Here is a 21,116-nt window from a genome sequence, read left to right as displayed (position 1 = left end):
CCCATATGGGTGTCGGTTCAAGTGCTGGCGTTCCACTTCCGATTCAGCTCTCTGCTATGGCCTGGGAAAGCAGTAGAAGATGGCCCAAGTGCTTGGGCCCCTGCACCCACATGGGAGACCTGGAAGAAGCTCCTGGCTTTGGATTGGCACAGCGCCAGCCACTGAGGCCAACAGGAGAGTGAACCAGCGGATAGAAGATCTCTCTCTTTCTCTCTGACTCTCCTCTCTGTGTGTAACTCTTTAAAAAAAAAAAAAAAACTTAAAAAAAAAAACCTCTGATTTTATTCAGGTACAGAGTGAGTATCTACTTAGAGGCAGTTGGCACCTTATCCAAATCCCACATAGTAAATCCTTCTGGCCCATCTACATCAATTATGCTGGTCTCATTCCTCTTGACAAAGACTGATTTAGGCACAAGGCGGTGACCAGTATTGTTCATCGCACTTGAGGAGAATCTGCTTGAGAATTTTTGAGTTTCCTGTGGGGAGCAACCCGGACTGGACTGAGTTACTGGAATTAAGACTTATTCTATGCATCTGCTCTCCCACATATGGCGCTAGGAGAGGAGAAAGCAGCTTCTACGCAGCTGCCTCTTGCCAACTTGAGTGATGACCTCCAGGAGCTGATCCTGCTCCTGATTGGAGGAGAGCAGCGTACTCGGCGTGTGGGCAGCCGAGTTGGGATTGGCGGAGGAGGACTATAAAGGAGGAGAGAGACGGCATGCACCGGGAACATCTAAGGGGAACATCCGAAGGAACACCTGTGCAGCCCCCGAGAGAGCCGGCCGGCGGTGTGCCGCTCCCCCGCGGAAGTGGGGAATGTGGCAGGGGGAACCGCCCTTCCACGGAGGTGGAAGGGACGGCAGCCAACCCGGGAAGAACCAGCAGCAAACCCGGGAAGGGCCGAGCAGACAAAAGAACAGCGCAGGGTCCTGTGTCGTTCCTCCACGAAGACGGGGAGCGACATAATGGTGCCGTGACTCGGATATGAAGCCTAGGCAGGGTTTAGTGTCGTTCCTCCATGAAGAGGGGGAGCGACAGTTTCCTTCATGATATGAAGATGCACACGGGAAACAATTCTCTTTCCTGGATCAGGTTATTGTTGTCAATATACAGTGTCAAAAACCATGGTGGGTGTTTGGCCTAGCAGTTAAGACAGACACCCACCATCTATATCAGAGTGCCTGGGTTTGAGTCCTGGCTCCACTTCTGATGCCGGCTTCTGATAATGCATATCCTGGAGGCAGCAGGTGACAGCTCAAGCAGTTGGGTGCCTGCCACTCAGATGGAAATATGGTTTCCTGGCTCCTGGCTTCAGTCTGGCTCAGTCCCAGCTGTTGCCAGCATTTGGGGAATTAACTAGTGTATGGGAGCTCTCTCTCTGCCTCTTAAAAACAACAACAGAAAAACAAAATACAGCAGTCATATCGCAACTTTGATGGAGTCAACCTAAGAGGGAATTAACCTACTGAAGTTGGCACAGCAGCAAGGTGGCACTCTGTTAAGGGTCTAACAATAATGCTGAGTCACTGACTTAACCAACCCTGGAAATGAAGTAGCTCTGAACTTGGTGTTTTGTGGAACATCCTTGTCCTTTTAGAATCACTTTAGTTGTTTATTTCTTTTCCTGTCATTTATAGATAAAAGCAGCCTAACTGACAGAAGGTACATTAGTTTGCTAGGGCTGTTGTAACAAACTACCACAGACGCAGTGGCATACTCAACAGCACTACGCTGTCGCACGGTTCTGGAGGCCAGAGGTCTGGGATCAGGGCACTGGCAGGGCTGGATCCTTCTCAGGGCTGTGGGGGAAGGAACTGCTCTAGGCCACTCTCCGGACTTGCAGATGGCCATCTGCTCCCTGTGACTCTTCACATTGTCCTTCCCCTATGTACACCCATCTCTGTGTTCAAATCTTCCCTAGTTACACTATGGAATTCACCCTATATGCATACATACATATACATATATACATACATATTCCATATATATAGTATATATACATATATATGTATATACATATACATACATACACACACACACACATATATATGTGTGTGTGTGCAACTCGATTACTTTCAAAGGTCATCTGCAGGGGCCGGTGAAGTGGTGTAGCAGGTAAAGCTGCTGCCTGCAATGCTGGCGACCCATACAGATGCTGGTTTGAGTCTTGGCTGCTCCACTTCCGATCTAGCTCTCTGCTATGGCCTGGGAAAGCAGAAGATGGCCCAAGTCCTTGGAACCCTGCACCCACGTGGGAGACCTGCAACAAGCTCCTGGCTCCTGGCTTCAGACTGGCCCAGTTCCGGCCATTTTGGTTGTCTGGGGAGTGAACTAGGGGATGGAAGACCTTTCTCTCTCTGCCTCTGCCTCTCTGTAACTCTGCCTTTCAAATAAATATTAAAAAAAAATAAATAAATAAAGGTCATCTCCAAAGAAGTTTACATTCTTAAGTGGTGGATGTTAGGACTCAACCCATGACCACAATCTTTTTAAAAATTGGTAAAGGAAAAAAAAAAAATCAGACAAAGGCTATGGATACTCTCTGCCAAAAAATATACATGTAAACACACACATACGCAATTTTGCTTAGAATTTCAGGAGATAGCAGAGCCTCTTGGTTAAAAATTATGCTACAGAATCTTCTTAAGACAGACACTTGAGCATTACCCACACCCCCACAGAATCTTAAATCAACAACTATGGAAGTAGCAACATTATACAGAAGATAACTTTAGTGGTACTGTATTATGTCTGAGGGTACTTTAAACAGTTCATGGAAAAAATTTAAAAGTTTATGTTGGTACAAAAATACTTGAAATTCATGTACTTTTTTTATCACACACTTTTTTTTTTTTTTTAAAGATTTATTTATTTATTTGAAAGGCAGAGTTACAGAGAGGCAAAGGCAGAGAGAGATAGATCGTCCATCGGCTGGTTCACTCCCCAAATGGTTGCAAAGGCCAGAGCTGGGCTGATCTGAAGCCAGGAGCAAGGAGCTTTTTCCGGGTCTCCCATGCAGGTGCAGGGGCCCAAGCACTTGGGCAATCTTCTGCTTTCCCAGGCCATAACAGAGAGCTGGATTGGAAGTGGAGCAGGATCTCCAACTGGCGCCCATAGAGGATGCCAGCACTGCAGGGGGCAGCTTTAACTGCCATGCCACAGCGCTGGCCCCTCCATGAGCTTTTTGAAGACTTACTGCATACATGGTTTTCAAAAATTTTTTGCACCAAAATAAACTTACCTTTTAAATCCATTTTCCATGAACCCTTTGAAGTACTCTCATATATATACAAAGGCAAGCAAGAGATATTTTCTGAGATGCTAAGATTACCAGAAAAGCTTTAGGAAACAGTCTATTTTAAAGAGACAAGTCAATAATATTGTTTATTTAAAAAGTTTAGGGATGGGGCTGGCGCTGTGGCATAGTAGGCTAAGCCTCCACCTGAGACATTGGCATACCATATGGACAGCAGTTTGTGTCCTGGCTGCTCCTCTCCCGATCCAGCTCTCTGGTGTGGCCTGGAAAAGCAGAATAAGATGGCCCAAGTCCTTGGGCCCCTGCACCCATGTGGGAGACTCAGAAGAAGCCTCTGGCTTCAGATTGGCTCAGTTCCAGCTGTTGTAGCCATCTGGGGAGTGAACTAGCAAACAGAAGACCTTTCTCTGTTTCTCCCTCTATCTGTAACTCCACCTCTCAAAGAAATAAAGATGTTAAAAAAAAAAAAAAAGCTTAACGACAATTTAAGTTTTTGGTTTTTTTTAAACCCCAGAATTTATGGCAGTATGTGGTGCAGCAGGTTAAGCTAGCACTTGCGACACCTGCATCCCTTATCAGAGTGCTGGTTCCTGTCCCAGCTACTCTAGTTCCAATCCGGCTTCCTGCTAATGCATCCTGGGAGGCAACAGATGATGGCCGAAGATGACGCCACCCACATGGAAGACCTGAATGGAGTTCTGGGCTTCTGTCTTTGATCTGACCTAGCCCTGGCTGTTGTGGGCATTTCTGGGGGGAGTGAGCCACTGGATGGAAGATCTCACTCTGTTTCTGTCTGTCTGTCACTCTGCCTTTCAATTAAAAAATAAGGGCAGGCACTCTGGAATAGCAATTGGGCTGTTGTTTGGAATACCTACATCTCATATTGGGAGTGTGGGTTCAAATCCCATCTCATCTTCTGATCCAGCTTTCCACTAATGCATCTGGAAAGGCTGTGAACAACGGCCCAAGTACTTGGGTTCCTGCCACCGACATGGGAGACGCAGATGGAGTTCCTGATTCCTGACTTTAGCCTAGCCTAGTCCTTGCACATGTGGGCATTCGGGGAGTGAACCAGCAGATGGGAGATCTCTCTCTCATTCTCTCCCTATCTTTGTCAGTCAGCCTTTCAAATTAATAAATAAATCTTCTAAAAAGTAATTTAAAACAAATAACTTCTGGTAGTAAATCTTATAATTAAATGAAGATACATGTATGCTGAAAATTATTAATACAAATAAGAAAACACACTTTACTTGCATTAATCCATTAATGTTAAGTATGGCTTTGATATATAATTTATAATAGTTGAGATATCCAACACTGAGTAATTATAAAAATTTCACTCGGGGCCGGCGCTGTGGAGCAGCGGGTTAACACCCTGGCCCGAAGCACCGGCATCCCATATGGGCACCGGTTCAAGACCTGGCTGCTCCACTTCTGATCCAGCTCTCTGCTATAGCCTGGGAAAACAGCAGAGGATGGCCCATGTCCTTGGGCCCCTACACCCGTGTGGGAGACCAGCAAAAAGCTCCTGGCTTTGGATCAGTGCAGCTCTGGTTGTTGCAGCCAATTGGGGAGTGAACCATTGGATGCAGGACCTCTCTCTCTCTCTCTGCCTCTCCTCTCTCTGTGTAACTCTTTCAAATAAATAAATAAATCTTAAAAAAAAATTCTCTCTACCCAGAGGAACAGGTAGACACTCCATGGAGAGGAATGTGAAACGGCCTGAAGAAAAAAATTAAAGTTTTCCAAAAGAAATTGGAAAGATTAGATCAATGGTAGAGAGATTCTTTGATGAACATCAGAAGAATCTGAATTTTACCTTATAGGACCCAAGGAGCTAAAAGGACTTTTAAAAGTAGGAGTACGATGTGATTAGTTTTGTTTTTTGAGGAGTGACTGTAAAAGCAGTGTGGACTCCTTTATTTAACCACTGACCATGACAACTAACAACAGTACATACCTAACAAGTGCTCGCGTAATACTTGTTGATACACTGACCAAAGCCTCAGGAAAGGGCTGTTAGAACTGTAGACTGACATAAACAAGGATTAATCAAAAGTCAATACGCAGTTTCACATAAAGATAAGTAAAGTATTTAAGGCTGGATGTTTGGTTTTTGTTATTGCTTTAAAAGAGCTAAGTATTGTGATCTGGAACCAAATCATGCCAATCTTCTTTTACTACATTAATATGACTTTATCTGGCTTAAAATAGGAAGACAAAGCAAATCAATAACCTTCTCTAGAGGAAATAAAGCCAAGTAAAATTGCACCTAAAACATCAATGTTTATTTCAGTCCGTAAGCCCTTTTCTTGCTTGGCTGTACAGTCTCCAATCATCCCTGAAATACAAGTGATTGGGCTCTTCTGGACCCACCAGCTAAGGGGAGGGGACATTTATCTACCGTCAATTCATGGGACACTAATCTCCCTCCCACTCCTCTGATTACAAGCAAGCAGGATGCTAGGGGAAAGGCCTCAACAGAAGCTTTAAAAATAAATAAATAAACCCAGTCCCTTCTGTTCCAGGAATACAGAAAAGATTGGCCTTATACAAGAGAAAGTGATCTGCCCAAACAAAAGCCAGTCCAAAGGAAGAGCAAGCCCAAAAGCTAGCCCAGCATTATTGCTAGGATGATAGCACACTTGTTAAAAATGTATATTTTAATTTTCTGTATTGCAAAAGCCCCCAATTTGCCCGGGGATCTAGCTAAGCTGCCATTTTCTACTACGACACAGTCTAATCTTTATTTAATGGATTTAGCATCTATCTTTACTAGAGTGGTCTCTAAGGAAAAGGGGAGGGGAGAATGAAGGGGCAGAGAAGAGACGATCCGATCCCCCTCCCCCTTTCATCCATCCGGCGCTCATGTTTGTGTTCAAAATTCAATTACCTCCTTATTGATACTTCACAGAGATATTTAAGCTGCAAACATGAAGCCCTGATTTCCCAAGGGGCCATGCCCCTCTCTATTTCACTGCTCTGCTTCCCCCAGGGTGAATTCCTGAGGCGTCCATATTAATAGGTAATCAGTCACAATTCATTTATTAAACAGCTAGCAAGGTTTATCAGCCTGCCCTGATTAGCCCGAAGAAACTACTGAATTCCTAATTTATTTATGGAAATGTAAGTGTCTTTTTGAATTCCATTCAGGAGCGGCAGGAGTGTTTTGGTTTTAGAACAGTGAAATCGAATAGGCAACACAAGCAGCAAGCAAGCTTTTCAGGGAGGAGACAGGGGCTGCTTGGCACTAGAAGGCAAAGAGCCAGGGCCATACACTGCAGAGGTTCTTCTGGCCACGGGATTTGGGTCCACATAATCCTTGGATTAGTACTTATTTGATTGCTTTCTGTTTACATAAAAGAGTTGGAATTGTTGTCACTAGCAGCCATTACTATCCTCTGTAACAAAAATCAATCTCAGGGATGCTGCTTTTTGATTGGCAGAAAAGTGGCCCTTAATGGAGTAGAATTGAGGACCTCAGTGATTTAAAAGACAATAATTCTTAGCAGAGATAAAACCCATACCAGGCTGGAATACAAACCAAAACCACCGGAAAGAACACTTTCCAAGCATTCATCTTAGAATAGTAACTAAACCAGATGCTGCTTTAATCTTACACTGTCCTAGGCTACAGTGACAAAACAGCTTTGAGTATAATTTCCATAATTCTAATCAATTAGCAATTCACCCAAAAACTGCCCATTACTGACTAAAAGGCCAATACAGGTTAAATAAAGCTCTTAGGAGTAACATTAAAACCCACACTAACTCCCCGGATAGATACAATTAGAAAAGAAACTCTTTCAGTGATAAGAACATATTATACCACTAAGACTTTTGTTCCTAGCCAGAATTGGGACTGGCTCCTTCTGAAAAGTTTTACATTCACACACACACACACACACACACACACACATATATATATACATGAAACCAAAGTTTCAATGTCAACAAATGTACCTTTTTGGTTATTCACAGACCATACTTTCAAATCCTAATCTGCCCTCCTCATGGAGCGCAGTATGATGAAAAGCAACCTCCCGTGGCAGAAGGTGAAGAACCATCACCATGAAAAAGAGATCAGTCAAATCCCAATCGAGGGACACTCCACAGTACACCTGAAAGTGCTCCTTAACACTATCAAGGTCAACTAAAACAAAGGAAAGTCTGAGGCTTAAACTGTCATGGCCAAGAAGAGCCCGAGGAGATATAACTACTGCCTGAAACACAGAATCCTGTATCGAACTGGAACAGAAAAAAATGTATTAGGGAAAAACTAAGAAAATATGAATAAAGTACGAACTTTATTGGTTACCACATTAATAATAACGGGAAACTAGATATGAATTACATGGGAAATCTCACGATTTTCCTGTATATCTAAAATTATTGGACAATAAAAACAACTTAAAAACAATTAGTGATAACTCTACTTAAAAACTAGATCAGAAGATGAATAACATCCAAATAAGTTAGTTTTATGATTTTACAATAGAAGATACACAACACTTTCAAGAAATTGTCTTCCAGGGGGCTGGCACTGTGGTGCAGCAGGTTAAAGGCCCGGCTTGCAGCACCAGCATCCCATATGGGTGTTGGTTCCAACAGCACCTTGCTAATGCATCTGGGAAAGATGGCCCAAGTCCTTAAGTCCCTGCATCCATGTGGGAGACCTGGGGGAAGCTCCTGGTTCCTGATCAGCAGAGCTCTGGCCATTGTGGCCATTTGGAGAGTAAACCAGCAGATGGAAGAACTCTCTGTAAATCTTGCAAATAAATAAATCTTTTAAAAAAAGCAAAATTTTTGGAATAATGAAAGATAACACATTTAAAATGAAAATTTTCATATAAGCGTGTTTATTTTCACCTGATAGGAACAGCTAAAATATATCTAGTTATTAGTATATTTGGTTATGTTTTAAATGCATTCCCTAGAAGATATCACTATGCAAAATATTAATGACCATTATAATAATAAATGGGAAACCCCCTAAAACACACACAGGAAAAGGTAAGTTCTAATATTAAAATAAGATATTTAAGTGGGATGGGTGTCTACAAATAAAATCATAACATATTCTCAAACCAAGCACGGACACTCTTTAGATCGTGCCGGGTCACTGTTTACTGCCTGTACTCTGGCTAGAGACCAAACCAGGGCTCATCAGGAGCACCATCCCCACTCCTAGATCAGTAATTACATGCATTAAGATGGGCTATAATTAAGTGAAACATAATCAAATATTCCGTTAAGATCTCATGTCTTCATTTATTTATTTATTTTGACAGGCAGAGTGGACAGTGAGAGAGAGAGAGAGAGACAGAGAGAAAGGTCTTCCTTTTTTCCATTGGTTCACCCTCCAGTGGCCGCTGCGGCCAGCATATCGTGCAGATCTGAAGCCAGGAGCCATGTACTTATCCTGGTCTCCCATGGGGTGCAGGGCCCAAGCACTTGGGCCATCCTCCACTGCCCTCCCAGGCCATAGCAGAGAGCTGGCCTGGAAGAGGGGCAACTGGGACAGAATCTGGCGCCCCGACCGGGACTAGAACCTGGGGTGCTGGCACCGCAGCGGAGAATTAGCCTATTGAGCCGCAGCACCAGCCTGATGTCTTTATTTTAAGTGTTAGATACATAAAAATATATATGGCCCTGGCTTCTAAAATCCCAGACATGGAAAAGTCAAAATCCAAGCACAAAATGGCAGAATGTAATATACCAAAAGCAATGGCTGTGGATTCAGATTTGGATTCACAGATCTTAGGCTAATCCAGACATTTGCCAACTATAAAATGGGACCACGGTCCAACTTACAAGGCTGTTGCATGGCTTTAGAGAGTGCACCTTAAATAATTTAGTGCAGCGCCCATAAGCAGGTACTAATAGTGATGGCTGCTGAAGCCATGATGTCATGATGTTTCTCAGCAGGCACCTGATGACTACAGGCAGAACACCCGAGGAAACAAAATTCAACTGAACAGTCTAAAAGCAATGGACAGCTCCTCTGTGCGTCCATCACCATTAACAGAGCACCTCAAAGATAATGTATCTATCTATACATTCAACAACTTAATCTCCTAATCAATACATTTCACTTGTACTTTTGTCCAAAGCAGACAGTCATTATCTCAACACTGCCATACACATATTCCTAAAATACCAGATAGGAGAAAAAGAAAAAACAAAGACACTGCACAAATATATCCTGCATATTCTATCTATTAACACTGTCTTGAAGCCATCCTACTTTGGACAAATTTTCTTTTGTAGGTTATCATTCTAGGACTTTATGTGGAAAATGTGTCTTCGCTATCTGCAGCCTTCAAGTCTTATTAGTTCATTCAAAATAGTAACACATGAATAAAAGAACAGATAAAAATAATAAAATGTCCTGTGTCCTTGTCCCAGTATGTAACTCCTTTTCATTCCTATTGAAAAAAGTTGCTAAGAGTCACCCCAAGTACCCACATTTTAACTAAAAACTTCAAAGGGAATACTGCCATCTACTGAATCCATTCATCATCATTCCTTCTCCAGGCCAGGGATAATCACACTTAAAGACTCTCTGGAAACAAAAATTTTAATGCTAAGGATGTTTATGTTCAATACAAACCTTTAAGGCATAAAAAGTTGTAAACTTTTGCCTGTGACAAAAATACATCAGAAAATAATTCCTATTATTCTTATCCCATTAGACAAGGCTGCTTAAGAAATATGCTGAGATCTGGGGATTAGTTCCCTTTGTCCTCAACACACTCTATTCCTCCCTGGCTGGAAAACTACTGATGCAAGATCCCCTTCTTTCATGAGCTTCCCAATTCAAAACAGGCTTTCAAGAACCACTATGGCAATTTATGGAAAGATTGATTATTGAAATTTAGAATGGATCTGCTTCCATTCTTAGCTACTATCTGTCTTAAAAAATTTTAGCTCACTTTTTGAAGTATAACATATATACAGAAAAATATGCAAATCCTAAGTATATGTGAGAAATTTCACAAAATCAACACATCTGTGTAGCAACATATAGTTTATAGGGAACCAGTACCAGCACTGCAGAAGCCTCCCTTCTCAAGCCCCCTCATTGCCATGATAATTCCAATGCAACCATTATCATGACTTGTATCGCCACAGATCAGCTTTGCTTGTTTCAGAACTTTATGTAAACCAACTGTGCAATGTGTACTCTTTTATATCTGGCTCCATTCACTCAATGCTACGTTCCTGAGATCCATTCACACTGTTGCATGTGGCATGTTTTTATTTTCATGACTAGTAAGTATTCTACTCCGTTACTGTACAATAAATAATTGTATTATTTATTCATTCTACTTTGTAATGGACTTTGGATTGCTTCTAGTTTGGTTCTATTATGAACAGTTCTGCTCTGAACCTTTTTGTATGTATTTTTTGATGCACAAAGATATGCATTTCTATTTCTAGAGTATACTTCAAAAAGTTCAAGGAAAAAGTAGCATTAAAAATTAAATTTATTTTGGTCAAAAAATTTTGAAATCCATGCATATGAGGGGGTCCTCAAAAAGTTCAGGTAAATGGAAAAACTATGCACGGTTTCAAAATGTTTTGCACACACACAAAAAAACCTTTTAATTCCATTTTCCATTAAACTTTTCGAAGTACCCTTGTAAATCTAGCATTAGAATCACTAAATTACAGGTACACGTCAGCCTTGGTAGACAGTGCTTAACAGTTTTCCAAAATGGTCGTACCAATAGGTACTAGATATTCAGAGCCCCTTTTCTCAGCAAGGGAGCAATCTTTCAATTACAGATTGTTCCCAGTTAGCAGAGTTTGAGCCACGTGGAAGCAGGGAGGGAGCACTTCATCCCCCTTGAGGACCATGACCTCCAGGCCAGGGGCTGCTAGTGAACAGAAGAGTGTGCACCCCATGTCAGTATACCCTAATACATATTTACTGGCAGGTTTCTTCCACCCAGATTCCCTTTAACAATCTCTTAACTCCAATCAATACCTCAGACTCCCAGATGAAGAGGTTATATGCTTTCAAGCACATGCTAAGTTGTTCTAGCTAAAATTCAGACATTTTTATCCTATTTATACTACACGAGTGAGTATCCTTCTTACCTGATTGCAGGGGATGTGCTTGCATCTGAAGCAAGCAAGAACAAGAACATTGCTGGAACTGAATTGGAATTACTACAATAGGGACCCCTCCCCAAGAGTGCTCTCGTTTAGAGTGACAAAGACTCTTGTCAATAACGTGAGAACACCATGCCTAACCTCATTCATGTACCCATCAGACCTGGTGCACTCTTATCTCATCATGATGTCTCAACTTAAAGGCAAAAAGGAGACAGCTGCCAGAATATTTTAATGTCTAAGAATTTAGAGAATTGCTCTATGTCAGTCTAGTCATTTTGTAGAGTTATAAAAATATCTGCTACAGAAGTGGTGCTTAAGTATGTGCTCTTATGTAGCTGATGGCAATGAAACACTGCACAGCCAAGACAGAACTGACATGTGTGTGTAGCTCATGCTGCTGTGAATTTTTAAAACTATTCTGGCTAATCTTTTTACAGGATTCTTGTTTATTTTAATAAGGATTAGATGCAACAGTAGCCAACTGCTTCGGTGCTTCAACAATGACTTGTGCCTAATGAAAATTCAGAAATCATCACTGTATGTCATAAGGTTAACATTTAACATGTAGAAGACCAAAAAAGAAAAATCAATATATTTATAAAATCAAGGGTCTTTGAGACTGACTGGTAGTAAATTCATTCAGCACAGAAAGCAGAAATAACCAAAACCATTGTCAAAGTGCAGGTCCAACTCACCAGAGAGCAGGGGTGCTTGGCAGTGGCTACTCTCTGACTTCTTTGTTGCCACTCAGAGGCTTTAGTGGGTAAACCTGGAAAGGTTGCTGACGACCCTGGCCAGATTATCATGTAAGATTACTTCACTTCCCTAACTACTTATACTGGTCCATATGTGGAAGATCAAACAAACAATATATTTTACTGTACTAGCAAACTGGGCTCCCAGCAAGGAATGGAGATGAGGGGGAAAGGGGGATTTGTGTAAGTTAATCAAATAACAACTATTACATGGAATGTTATATTTTAGATTTATGGTGAGGAGGAAACTAATTTCCACTGATTATTTATAGGATACGCTTTTTTCATTACAGTTTAAATTCTCTCTCTCTCTCTCTTGCTTTTTCTTTTTTGGTAACACTCCCCAGTCACCTTTAGCCTACTCTGATCTCTCTCTCTCTTATTTTATTTATTTGAAAGGCAGAGTTACAGAGAGAGGTAGAGACAGAGAGAGAGGCCTTCTATCCGCTAGTTCACTCCTGGAATGGCTGGAGCCGAGCCAATCGGAAGCCAGGAGCCAGGAGCCAGGAGCTTCTTCTGGGTCTTCCCCCGTGGGTGCAGGGGCTCAAGGACTTCAGCCATTTTCTGCTTTCCCAGGCCATAGCAGAGAGCTGGATCAAAAGTGAGGCAGCCGGGACTTGAAATGGTGCCCATATGGAATGCCAGCACTGCAGACAGCAGCTTTACCTGCTACACCACAGCATCGGCCCCAAAAGTTTTTAATTTTGATAAAACAATTTTTTCCCTTTTCTGCTTGAGACGTTGGTATCATATCTGAGAAACCACTGCCAATTATGGGCATGAAGATTTACGCCTGCTTCCTTCTAAGAGTTTTTATGTTTGTTTCAATTTTTATATTTAAGTTTAGAATCCATTTTCAGTTTACTTTTGTATATGTCTGAGAGAGGGAGTATAATTTTATTTTATTTTTTCCATGCGAATATTCATTTTCCCCAGCACCATTGGCTGCAAAGACATTTCTTTTTCCAAATGAATGATTTGACACCAATTGGCCATAGATGTGAGGGTTTATTTCTGGGTTCTAAATTCTATTCCATTGATCTATATTGCTATTCTCATGCCATTACCACACTGTCTTGATTACCATAGCTTTTGAGTAAGTTTTGAGACTAAGTAGTTAAGTCTTTCAACTTCGCTTCTTTCTAAGATTGTTTAGTTACTATGGGTCATTTACATTTTCATATTAATTTCTGCAAAATCTACTTCATTCTTGACCTAAACAAAGGACAAGGGCAGATTCTGTATATAGAAGGGTCTATAAGTCCTCATGAGGTTCATTGTGCAAACTAGAATCTCTCCACTGCTTGCACCCATCAAAGATCAAAGCAAATGCAGGTGGTAACTGTCCATTTTACATGTATCATCTCATACATGGGTGATAAACAACAGAAACAAAACTCAATGTAATCTCTAAGGATAGAATCATTCATTTAAAATAAATAATTATAAGTTCTCATTTATGGCAAAAACCACATATACTTTTTCCAACAGTACCACAAAATTTTCCTAAGAAAATCAGACTTAAGCATTGTAAAAAATGCTGAATAGTTCCATTACACAAGAAAAAAAAATTTCTCTACATATTATTGTTATGGTGGAAATCAAGTCATTCTAAACAATCCAAACTGTAAGATTTCTACTATGAAAGCATTCAAGTCAAAACACAGAAATTTATCTGCAAATGTGCTGAAGAATAAATTTTTTTTTTTTTTTAACAGGCAGAGTGGACAGGGAGGGAGAGAGAGAGAGACAGAGAGAAAGGTCTTCACCCTCCAATGGCTGCCGCGGCCAGTACACCACGCTGATCCGAAGGCAGGAGCCAGGTACTTATCCTGGTCTCCCATGGGGTGCAGGGCCCAAGCACTTGGGCCATCCTCCACTGCACTCCCTGGCCACAGCAGAGAGCTGGCCTGGAAGAGGGGCAACCGGGAAAGAATCCAGCGCCCCGACTGGGACTAGAACCCGGTGTGCCGGCGCCGCAGGCAGAGGATTAGCCTATTGAGCCGCGGCACCGGCCGAAGGACAAATCTTAACAGCACCTACTGAAGGAGTCAGTCAGCTAATTAGTGAGCCTGGTGGTCCACCCAGCACCTGCATCCTGCTGGGCTGTGATATCCCTCAGTACCTCTCTCACAGTAAAAACCCAGCAAACTCACCAAAAACGGAAGAATGCCACAAGTTTCCACAAATCTGCAATTAAGGATGGATGGCATACTTTTACTGGGGTTGGCTCAGATCGACAGTGTAAACAGTCAGGGTGTGGGAATGTTTCAGCAAGTTTGCCAGCAGAGAAGAAAAATTTCTTTACTGAAAGCCGAGAAGGCAGGGAGGATGATTCAGGAAATACAGGACCCACGACTACGATGTGATTTGGGAGGAAATATGAAGTTAAAGAGTTCATAAAAAGAAAAGGTTTTAAGTCATAACAAGTATTACTTAATGTAGATATAACTTATACTTTAAGAACATGCCAGGGCCGGTGCTGTGGTGTAGTAGGTTAAGGCTCCACCTGCAATGCCGGTATCCTATGCGGGCGCTGGTTTGAGTCCCAGCTGCTCCACTACTGATCCAGCTCTCTGATAATGGCCTGGGAAAACAGTGGCTGATGGCCCAAGTGCTTGGGTCCCTGAACCCACGTGGGAGACCTGAAAAAAGCTCCTGGCTCCTAGCTTTGGATCAGCCCATCTGTAGCCATTGCAGCCATTTGGGGAATGAACTAGCAGATGGAAGAGCGCTCTGTCTCTCCCTCTCTGTAACTCTGCCTCTCAAATAAGTAGATAAATCTTTAAAAACAAAACAAAACAAAACAAAACAAAACAAAAACATGCCTTTGTGGGGTTGTTGTTGTGCCACAATGGCTTAAGCTGCCACTTCCAATGCTGGCATCCCATACTGGAATGCTGGCTTGAGTCCTGGCTGCTCTGATTTTGATCTAGATCCCTGCTAACATGCCTGGACATGCAGCAGAAGACAACCCAAGTACTTGGGCCTCTGCTACCCAGAGACGGTGTGGCAAAAATCTGGAGGGCATACATGAATGGCAAAAGGAATGACACTGAAGAAATAAAACCTTTAAGGGTTTTCATAAATTTAGATAAAATTGTAACATGAGAAAGTGGTAACTGTCACCATCACTAGTTATCATCAACAAACAGTGCTTCAAGCAGTAACATTTGCACTGATTCTGTCCCAGATAATTCAAAACAGTTACCCTTCATAGCCTTCCTTAGAAAGAAGCTATCACTTCATGAAGGTTCCTTCTCAGAATACTGTCTCAGGCTGGTGCTGTGGCGTAGTGGGTTAATCCTCTGCTGTAACGCTGGGATTCCATAGGGGTGCCAGTTATGTACCAGCTGCTCCATTTCTGATCCAGCTCCCTGCTAACGTGCCTGGGAAAGCAGTGGAAGATAGCTCAAGTGCTTGGGCCCCTGCACCCAAGTGGGAAACCAGGAAGAAGCTCTGGACTCATGGCTTTGGCCTGGCACAGCCCCAGCTGTTGTGGCCATTTGAGCGGTGAATCAGAGAAGACCTCTCTCTCTGTCTTTCTTCTTCCCTCGAAACTCTGCCTTTCAAATAAATAAAAAATAAACCTTTTTATTTTAAAACGAATACTGTTTTATAGTTACCTTTTTTTTTTTTGAAGATTTATTTATTTATTTGAAAGGCAGAGAGAGAGGTCTTCCATTTGCTGGTTCACTCCCCAGATGGCCACAACGCTGGAGCTGTGCCAATCCAAAGCCAGGAGCCAGGAGCTTCTTCCAGGTCTGCCACTTGGGTGCAGGGACCCAAGGATGGGGCATTTTTTATTGCTTTCCCAGGCCACAGCAGAGAGCTGGATCAAAAGTGGAGCAGCCAAGACTCGAACCAGTACCCATATGGGATGCTGGAACTGCAGGCAGTGGCTTTACCTGTTACACCACAACGCCGGCCCCAAAGTTATTTTCTTTATCTCCTCTATCAGGTGCTTCTTTCTCCAAGGCCAGCGTTGAGAAATGCGATTTTTGCTGTGATTCAGTATACTTTATGATCTCAACCATACAACCCATACACTTGATCTTAGCCAAAAGGCTGAGAAGTGATTACACAACCCATAATAATATGGCATCATGGTCTTGGGTTTGAAAATTCAGACAAGTTCAAGTTAATATTTTTTATAGTAAGTCAACATATTGTGAAGAAATATTTATGTTAGGGGCCAGCACCATGGCTCACTTCGTTAATCCTCCGCCTGTGGCGCCGGCATCCCATATGGGCGACGGGTTCTAGTAGCGGTTGCTCCTCTTCCAGTCCAGCTCTCTGCTGTGGCCCGGGAGGGCAGTGGAGGATGGCCCAAGTGCTTGGGCCCCTACACCCAAGTGGGAGACCAGGAGGGAGCACCTGGCTCCTGGCTTCAGATCGGCGTAGCTCTGGCTGTAGCAGCCATTTGCGGGGTGAACCAACGGAGGGAAGACCTTTCTCTCTGTCTCTCTTTCTCTCTCACTGTCTAACTCTATTTGTCAAATAAATTTAAAAAAACAAAAAAGAAAAATTTATGTTAGTGGAAGAATTATGTCAGTTACTTTTTAGTGAATAATTGACATGAAAGCCCAAAAGGGTATCTCTGAATTCTTTTTCAACCTTGATTTACTGCATTTTATAGGAAATGAGTGATATGCTATGGGTTATCACAAATTGGAATTCACAAAGTTACCCATGAATGTCAAGGTTTCATCTTGAAAGCAACAAGTTGCCTAATTTATACCATATAAGTGCCAGATGCTCATTTTATAGGCAGACTTTCCATATAATGAGAAACTGTTATCTATATTTGGTAAGGGAAGAGTATCTCTCAGGTGTTGAGAATATCAGCTAAAAAATCTTTTTGCAGGGCTGGTGGGTAAAAGCCAATGCCTGCAGTGCTGGTATCCCATATGGGCACTGGTTCGAGTCTCGGCTGCTCCATTTCTGATCCAGCTCTCTGCTGTGGTCTGGGAAAACAGCAGAAGATGGTCCAAGTGTTGGGCCCCTGCACCCACGTGGGAGACCCAGAAGAAGCTCCTGGCTCCTAGCTTTGGATCAGCCTAACTCCAGCTATTATGGCCACTTGGGGAGTGAACCAGCAGATGGAAGAACTCTCTCTCTCTCTCTCTCTCTCTCTCTGCTTCTGTCTCTATAACTCTGCCTTTCAAATAAATAAATGAATCTTTAAAAAGAAAAAGGATGCTGTATCAGGCCTCCACCTAGGGGCGCCGGCACACCGGGTTCTAATCCTGGTCAGGGCACCGGATTCTTTCCCGGTTGCCCCTCTTCCAGGCCAGCTCTCTGCTGTGGCCCGGGAGTGCAGGGGAGGATGGCCCAAGTGCTTGGGCCCTGCACCCGCATGGGAGACCAGGAGAAGCACCTGGCTCCTGCCTTCGGATCAGCGCGGTGTGCCGGCCACAGCGCGCCAGCCGTGGCGGCCATTGGAGGGTGAACCAACGTCAAAAAAGGAAGACCTTTCTCTCTGTCTCTCTCTCACTATCCACTCTGCCTGTCCAAAAAAAAAAAAAAAAAAAAAAAGCGGGCGGGGAGGGTGGATGCTGTATCAAAAATTTTTCTTTTTTAAAAGAATTTATTTTATTTGAGAGTTTATAGACAGTGAGAGGGAGAAACAGAGAAAGGTCTTCCCTCCATTGGTTCACTCCCCAAATGGCCACAACAGCCGGAGCTGCGCCAATCTGAAGTCAGGAGCCAGGTGCCTCTTCCAGGTTTCCCACATGGGTGCAGGGTCCTAAGGACCTGGGCCATCTTCCACTGCTCTCCCAGGCCATAGCAGAGAGCTGGACTGGAAGAGGGGTAGCCAGGTCTAGAACCAGCACCCATATGTGATGCCCATGCAACATGCAAGAGGATTAACCTACTGTGCCATGGTGCCAGACCCCCCGAAATTTTTTTATGATAAGCTCTTTGCTAAAAAAGTCTAGTGCATCTGCTGAAATGCATTTATTCTGTTCTTTCAGAGTAAACTGTGAGCATGCAATACTTATAAGACAAAATGATGTAGAAAATCAGAATGACAGTCTGTTAAACTATACGTAATATTCACAAAGCTCATAGCAAGTCCATAATTTTGCCTGTTTAAAACACTGACTTGACTTGTGTTCGTTCCAGGGCACTGCCTTGTGTAAGCTTAGGACTTACTCCAAAATGTGTCTGTAGTAAGAAATTGCTCTGCAATCTGTCTATCCACTTACCAGAGTCACAATCTTTGGGTGGCTCAGGGAAACTCCTAACTCAGTCAGAAAGCTGAAATGTCATCAACAGGAGTAGGCATAGACTGGGAGTCAACAAACGTTTCCTTACGTAAAGGGCCAGTGGATATGTTAGGCTCCGTTTCATACTCTAATGGTTCTTGTTTTTGTTTTGATTTTTAAATCCCTATAAAAATGTAAAAATCATTCTTAACCTATAAAGCATATAAAACAGGCCATGGGTCATAGTTGCTAACTGCTGGTTTAAGGCAGAACTGTCCAATATTATTTCTTGGTGTGACTGAAGAATTACATTTTATTTAATTTTAAGTGAATGCATGCAGGTAATGACTACTGTTTTAAACAGAATAGATCTAGAAACCCTCCAACATCCCAGAACAGCTCCAGAAATCTCATATGAAAGCTCGGACAAGAAATAAATTAAGTACAACAGTAATTATTATTAATTATATCTTCCAATTATTAAATTAAGGACTGTGTATCAACTGAAATGACAGTAACAAGGACAGGGAAAACACTATAGAAGAAACCTGAAACAAACTGAATTGACATTTCACAATTTATTAGTATGACATCTCTTCAATAATGTTTTGGTAAACCAGAACCTTTAAGTGTTGAGAGAATGGGTCTAATGGGCTTTGGGTTTAAAAAGATATGCAATGCTTCCATTTTTGATGAAAGTGGAAATTTCTATCATTCAATTTGCATATAGATTCTCCTATTGAAGACAGATGCAACTAAAATTAGGTTTTTGTTTGCCTGAAAAGACAACTGATTTCTCCCATCACTGACCTGAAATGCTCCAGGAAAATTGCTTTGCTTCATTCATTATACTGCCACTCCCAGCAAAGCCCTTAAAGTTCATGAGGCACAACCTTGCTTTGTTAGCCAAGCTGTTACACAAGAAACCCAAGTCCTCATTTCCACATGCTGACAAATCATTTCCCAAGTCCATTAATGCATTCAAAACTTGATTCCTGGAACTTGTGAAGTAGAAAATTGGTGAAGAAAACATTTATTCAACTTTAGAGGAAGCCCTGGAGAATACCTGGGACAATATTTACCTAAGGTTATTTATTTTCCCTATCTATATTGGACAGAATACTTCTTATTTAACTAAGCAAAGAATTTTAAACACCCAGCAGGGGGCATATCACTGCACATCCATCAGCTGATAATCAATGACAAAATTACTCCCTCCAAAGGAGTTTCACTTTTAGCATTTCCTATTTTAATTTTAGTTAATTAGTCAATTAATTTCATTTGACAGAGAGCTCCCATGCACTGGTTCACTTCCCAAATGTCCACAACAGCTGGGGCTGGACAAGGTAGAAGCTGGGGGCCAGAACTCAGTCCAGATCTCCACTGTGGGAGGCTGGGACTCAAGTACTTGAGCAACTCAAGTATTAGCAGGAAGCTGAAGTTGGGAACTGGGACTTGAACCCAGAATTTCCCATTTTAAAACAACCATGTGGGTGGGTGTTTGGTGGTAAGAGAAGCCTGAATCACATAGCAGAATGCCTGGGTTGGTATTCTGACTCGGCTTCTGATTCCAGATTCCTGCTAATGCAGATCCTGGGAGGGAGCAGTGACAATTTCTGCCATTCATGTGGGAGACCTGAATAGAGTTCCTAGCTCTCGGCTTTGGCCCCCACCATTGCCAGCATTTGAGGGAGTGACTAGTGGATGAAATCTCTTTTTCTTTCATACAAATTTAAAAACAAAAACAAAACAAAAAAAACTAAAATTCCCCCCAAAAGGAAAACACTTCATATAAAATTAGATGTTGAATATGGAACACATATTACTGGCAGATTAAGCACTTGATCATAAAGTTTAAGACAAGCTACCTACTAAGAATCTTTTTCTTTTTTAAAGATTTTAAAGATCTGTTTTATTTATTTGAAAGGCAGAGGGAGGGAGGGACAGAGAGAGATCGATCTTCCACCTACTGGTTCACTCCCCAAGTGACCACAGCAACCAGGGCTGGGTCAGGCTGAATCCAGGTGCCAGGCATTCCATCCTTATCTCCCTTGTGGGTGGCAGGGACCCAAACTCTTGGGTGTCTTCTGCTGGTTTCCCAGGCACATCACCAAGGAGCTGGATCAGAAGTAGCGCACCTGAGACTCAACCCAGTGTTCACATGGGATGCTGACATTGAAGGTGGCAGCTTCACCCACTGTGCCACAGTGCTGGCCCCTACTAAGAGTGTCGGATTGGTATGTTCATGCAATGAAATTCTATGCTGTGATTGGGAAACAAGAAGGCAGATCTGTATGTTCTACTATGGAAAGATACCTGAAGTACACTAAGGGGTGAAAGAACAAGTCACCAAACATTGTTATATGAGGGTACTTTAAAAGGCTGGTAGAGAAAAAGAAATGAAAAGATAAGTTTATTTTGGTGCCGCTCTCAAATCAAAACCCATGTAGAGTTTTTTTGTAATATACATTTTTCATGAACATTTCAAAGACCTTTTGTATATTATGACCTCATCTGTGTATGGTAATGTACCTAAAACTAACTGTGTACAGAAAGTGGAAGCATTTGTGGAGAAAGTGGAGGCTACCTCTGGCCCATTCGGCAGGTAAGCTTTTTACCTTTCACATCCTTCCATGCTATTTTAAAAATCATTTAAGCCAACAGCTTCTATTACTTGGATAAGCCCCGCGAGATCTCTGCAGTGTTCCCCTCAAAAGCCTAAGAGGATGTGGCCCTTTTCTGCTGTCATGGTGTAGATAATTTA

General features: G+C 42.3%; 1 protein-coding gene across 11 annotated transcripts in view; it reads right to left on the bottom strand.

The window, feature by feature from the left end:
• Positions 1-21,116, bottom strand: part of LIN52 (lin-52 DREAM MuvB core complex component) — a 119,123-nt gene that overhangs the window by 38,383 nt on the left and 59,624 nt on the right. For 2 of the 11 annotated variants that reach the window (XM_089322357.1, XM_089322358.1), the window contains exon 6: positions 3,417-3,521. The exons of the other annotated variants lie outside the window; for them this stretch is intronic. In XM_089322357.1, coding sequence (XP_089178483.1) covers positions 3,433-3,521 — 89 coding nt within the window. In that variant the 3' untranslated portion in view covers positions 3,417-3,432. Of the gene's footprint in view, positions 1-3,416; positions 3,522-21,116 lie in introns of those variants that run through there. 11 annotated transcript variants of the gene reach the window in all.

This window comes from Oryctolagus cuniculus, chromosome 20, assembly GCF_051225735.1.
Source record: "Oryctolagus cuniculus isolate XC-2025 breed Fujian yellow rabbit chromosome 20, ASM5122573v1, whole genome shotgun sequence".
Classification (NCBI taxonomy): domain Eukaryota; kingdom Metazoa; phylum Chordata; class Mammalia; order Lagomorpha; family Leporidae; genus Oryctolagus; species Oryctolagus cuniculus.
This window is presented reverse-complemented; position numbering and strand designations above follow the sequence as displayed.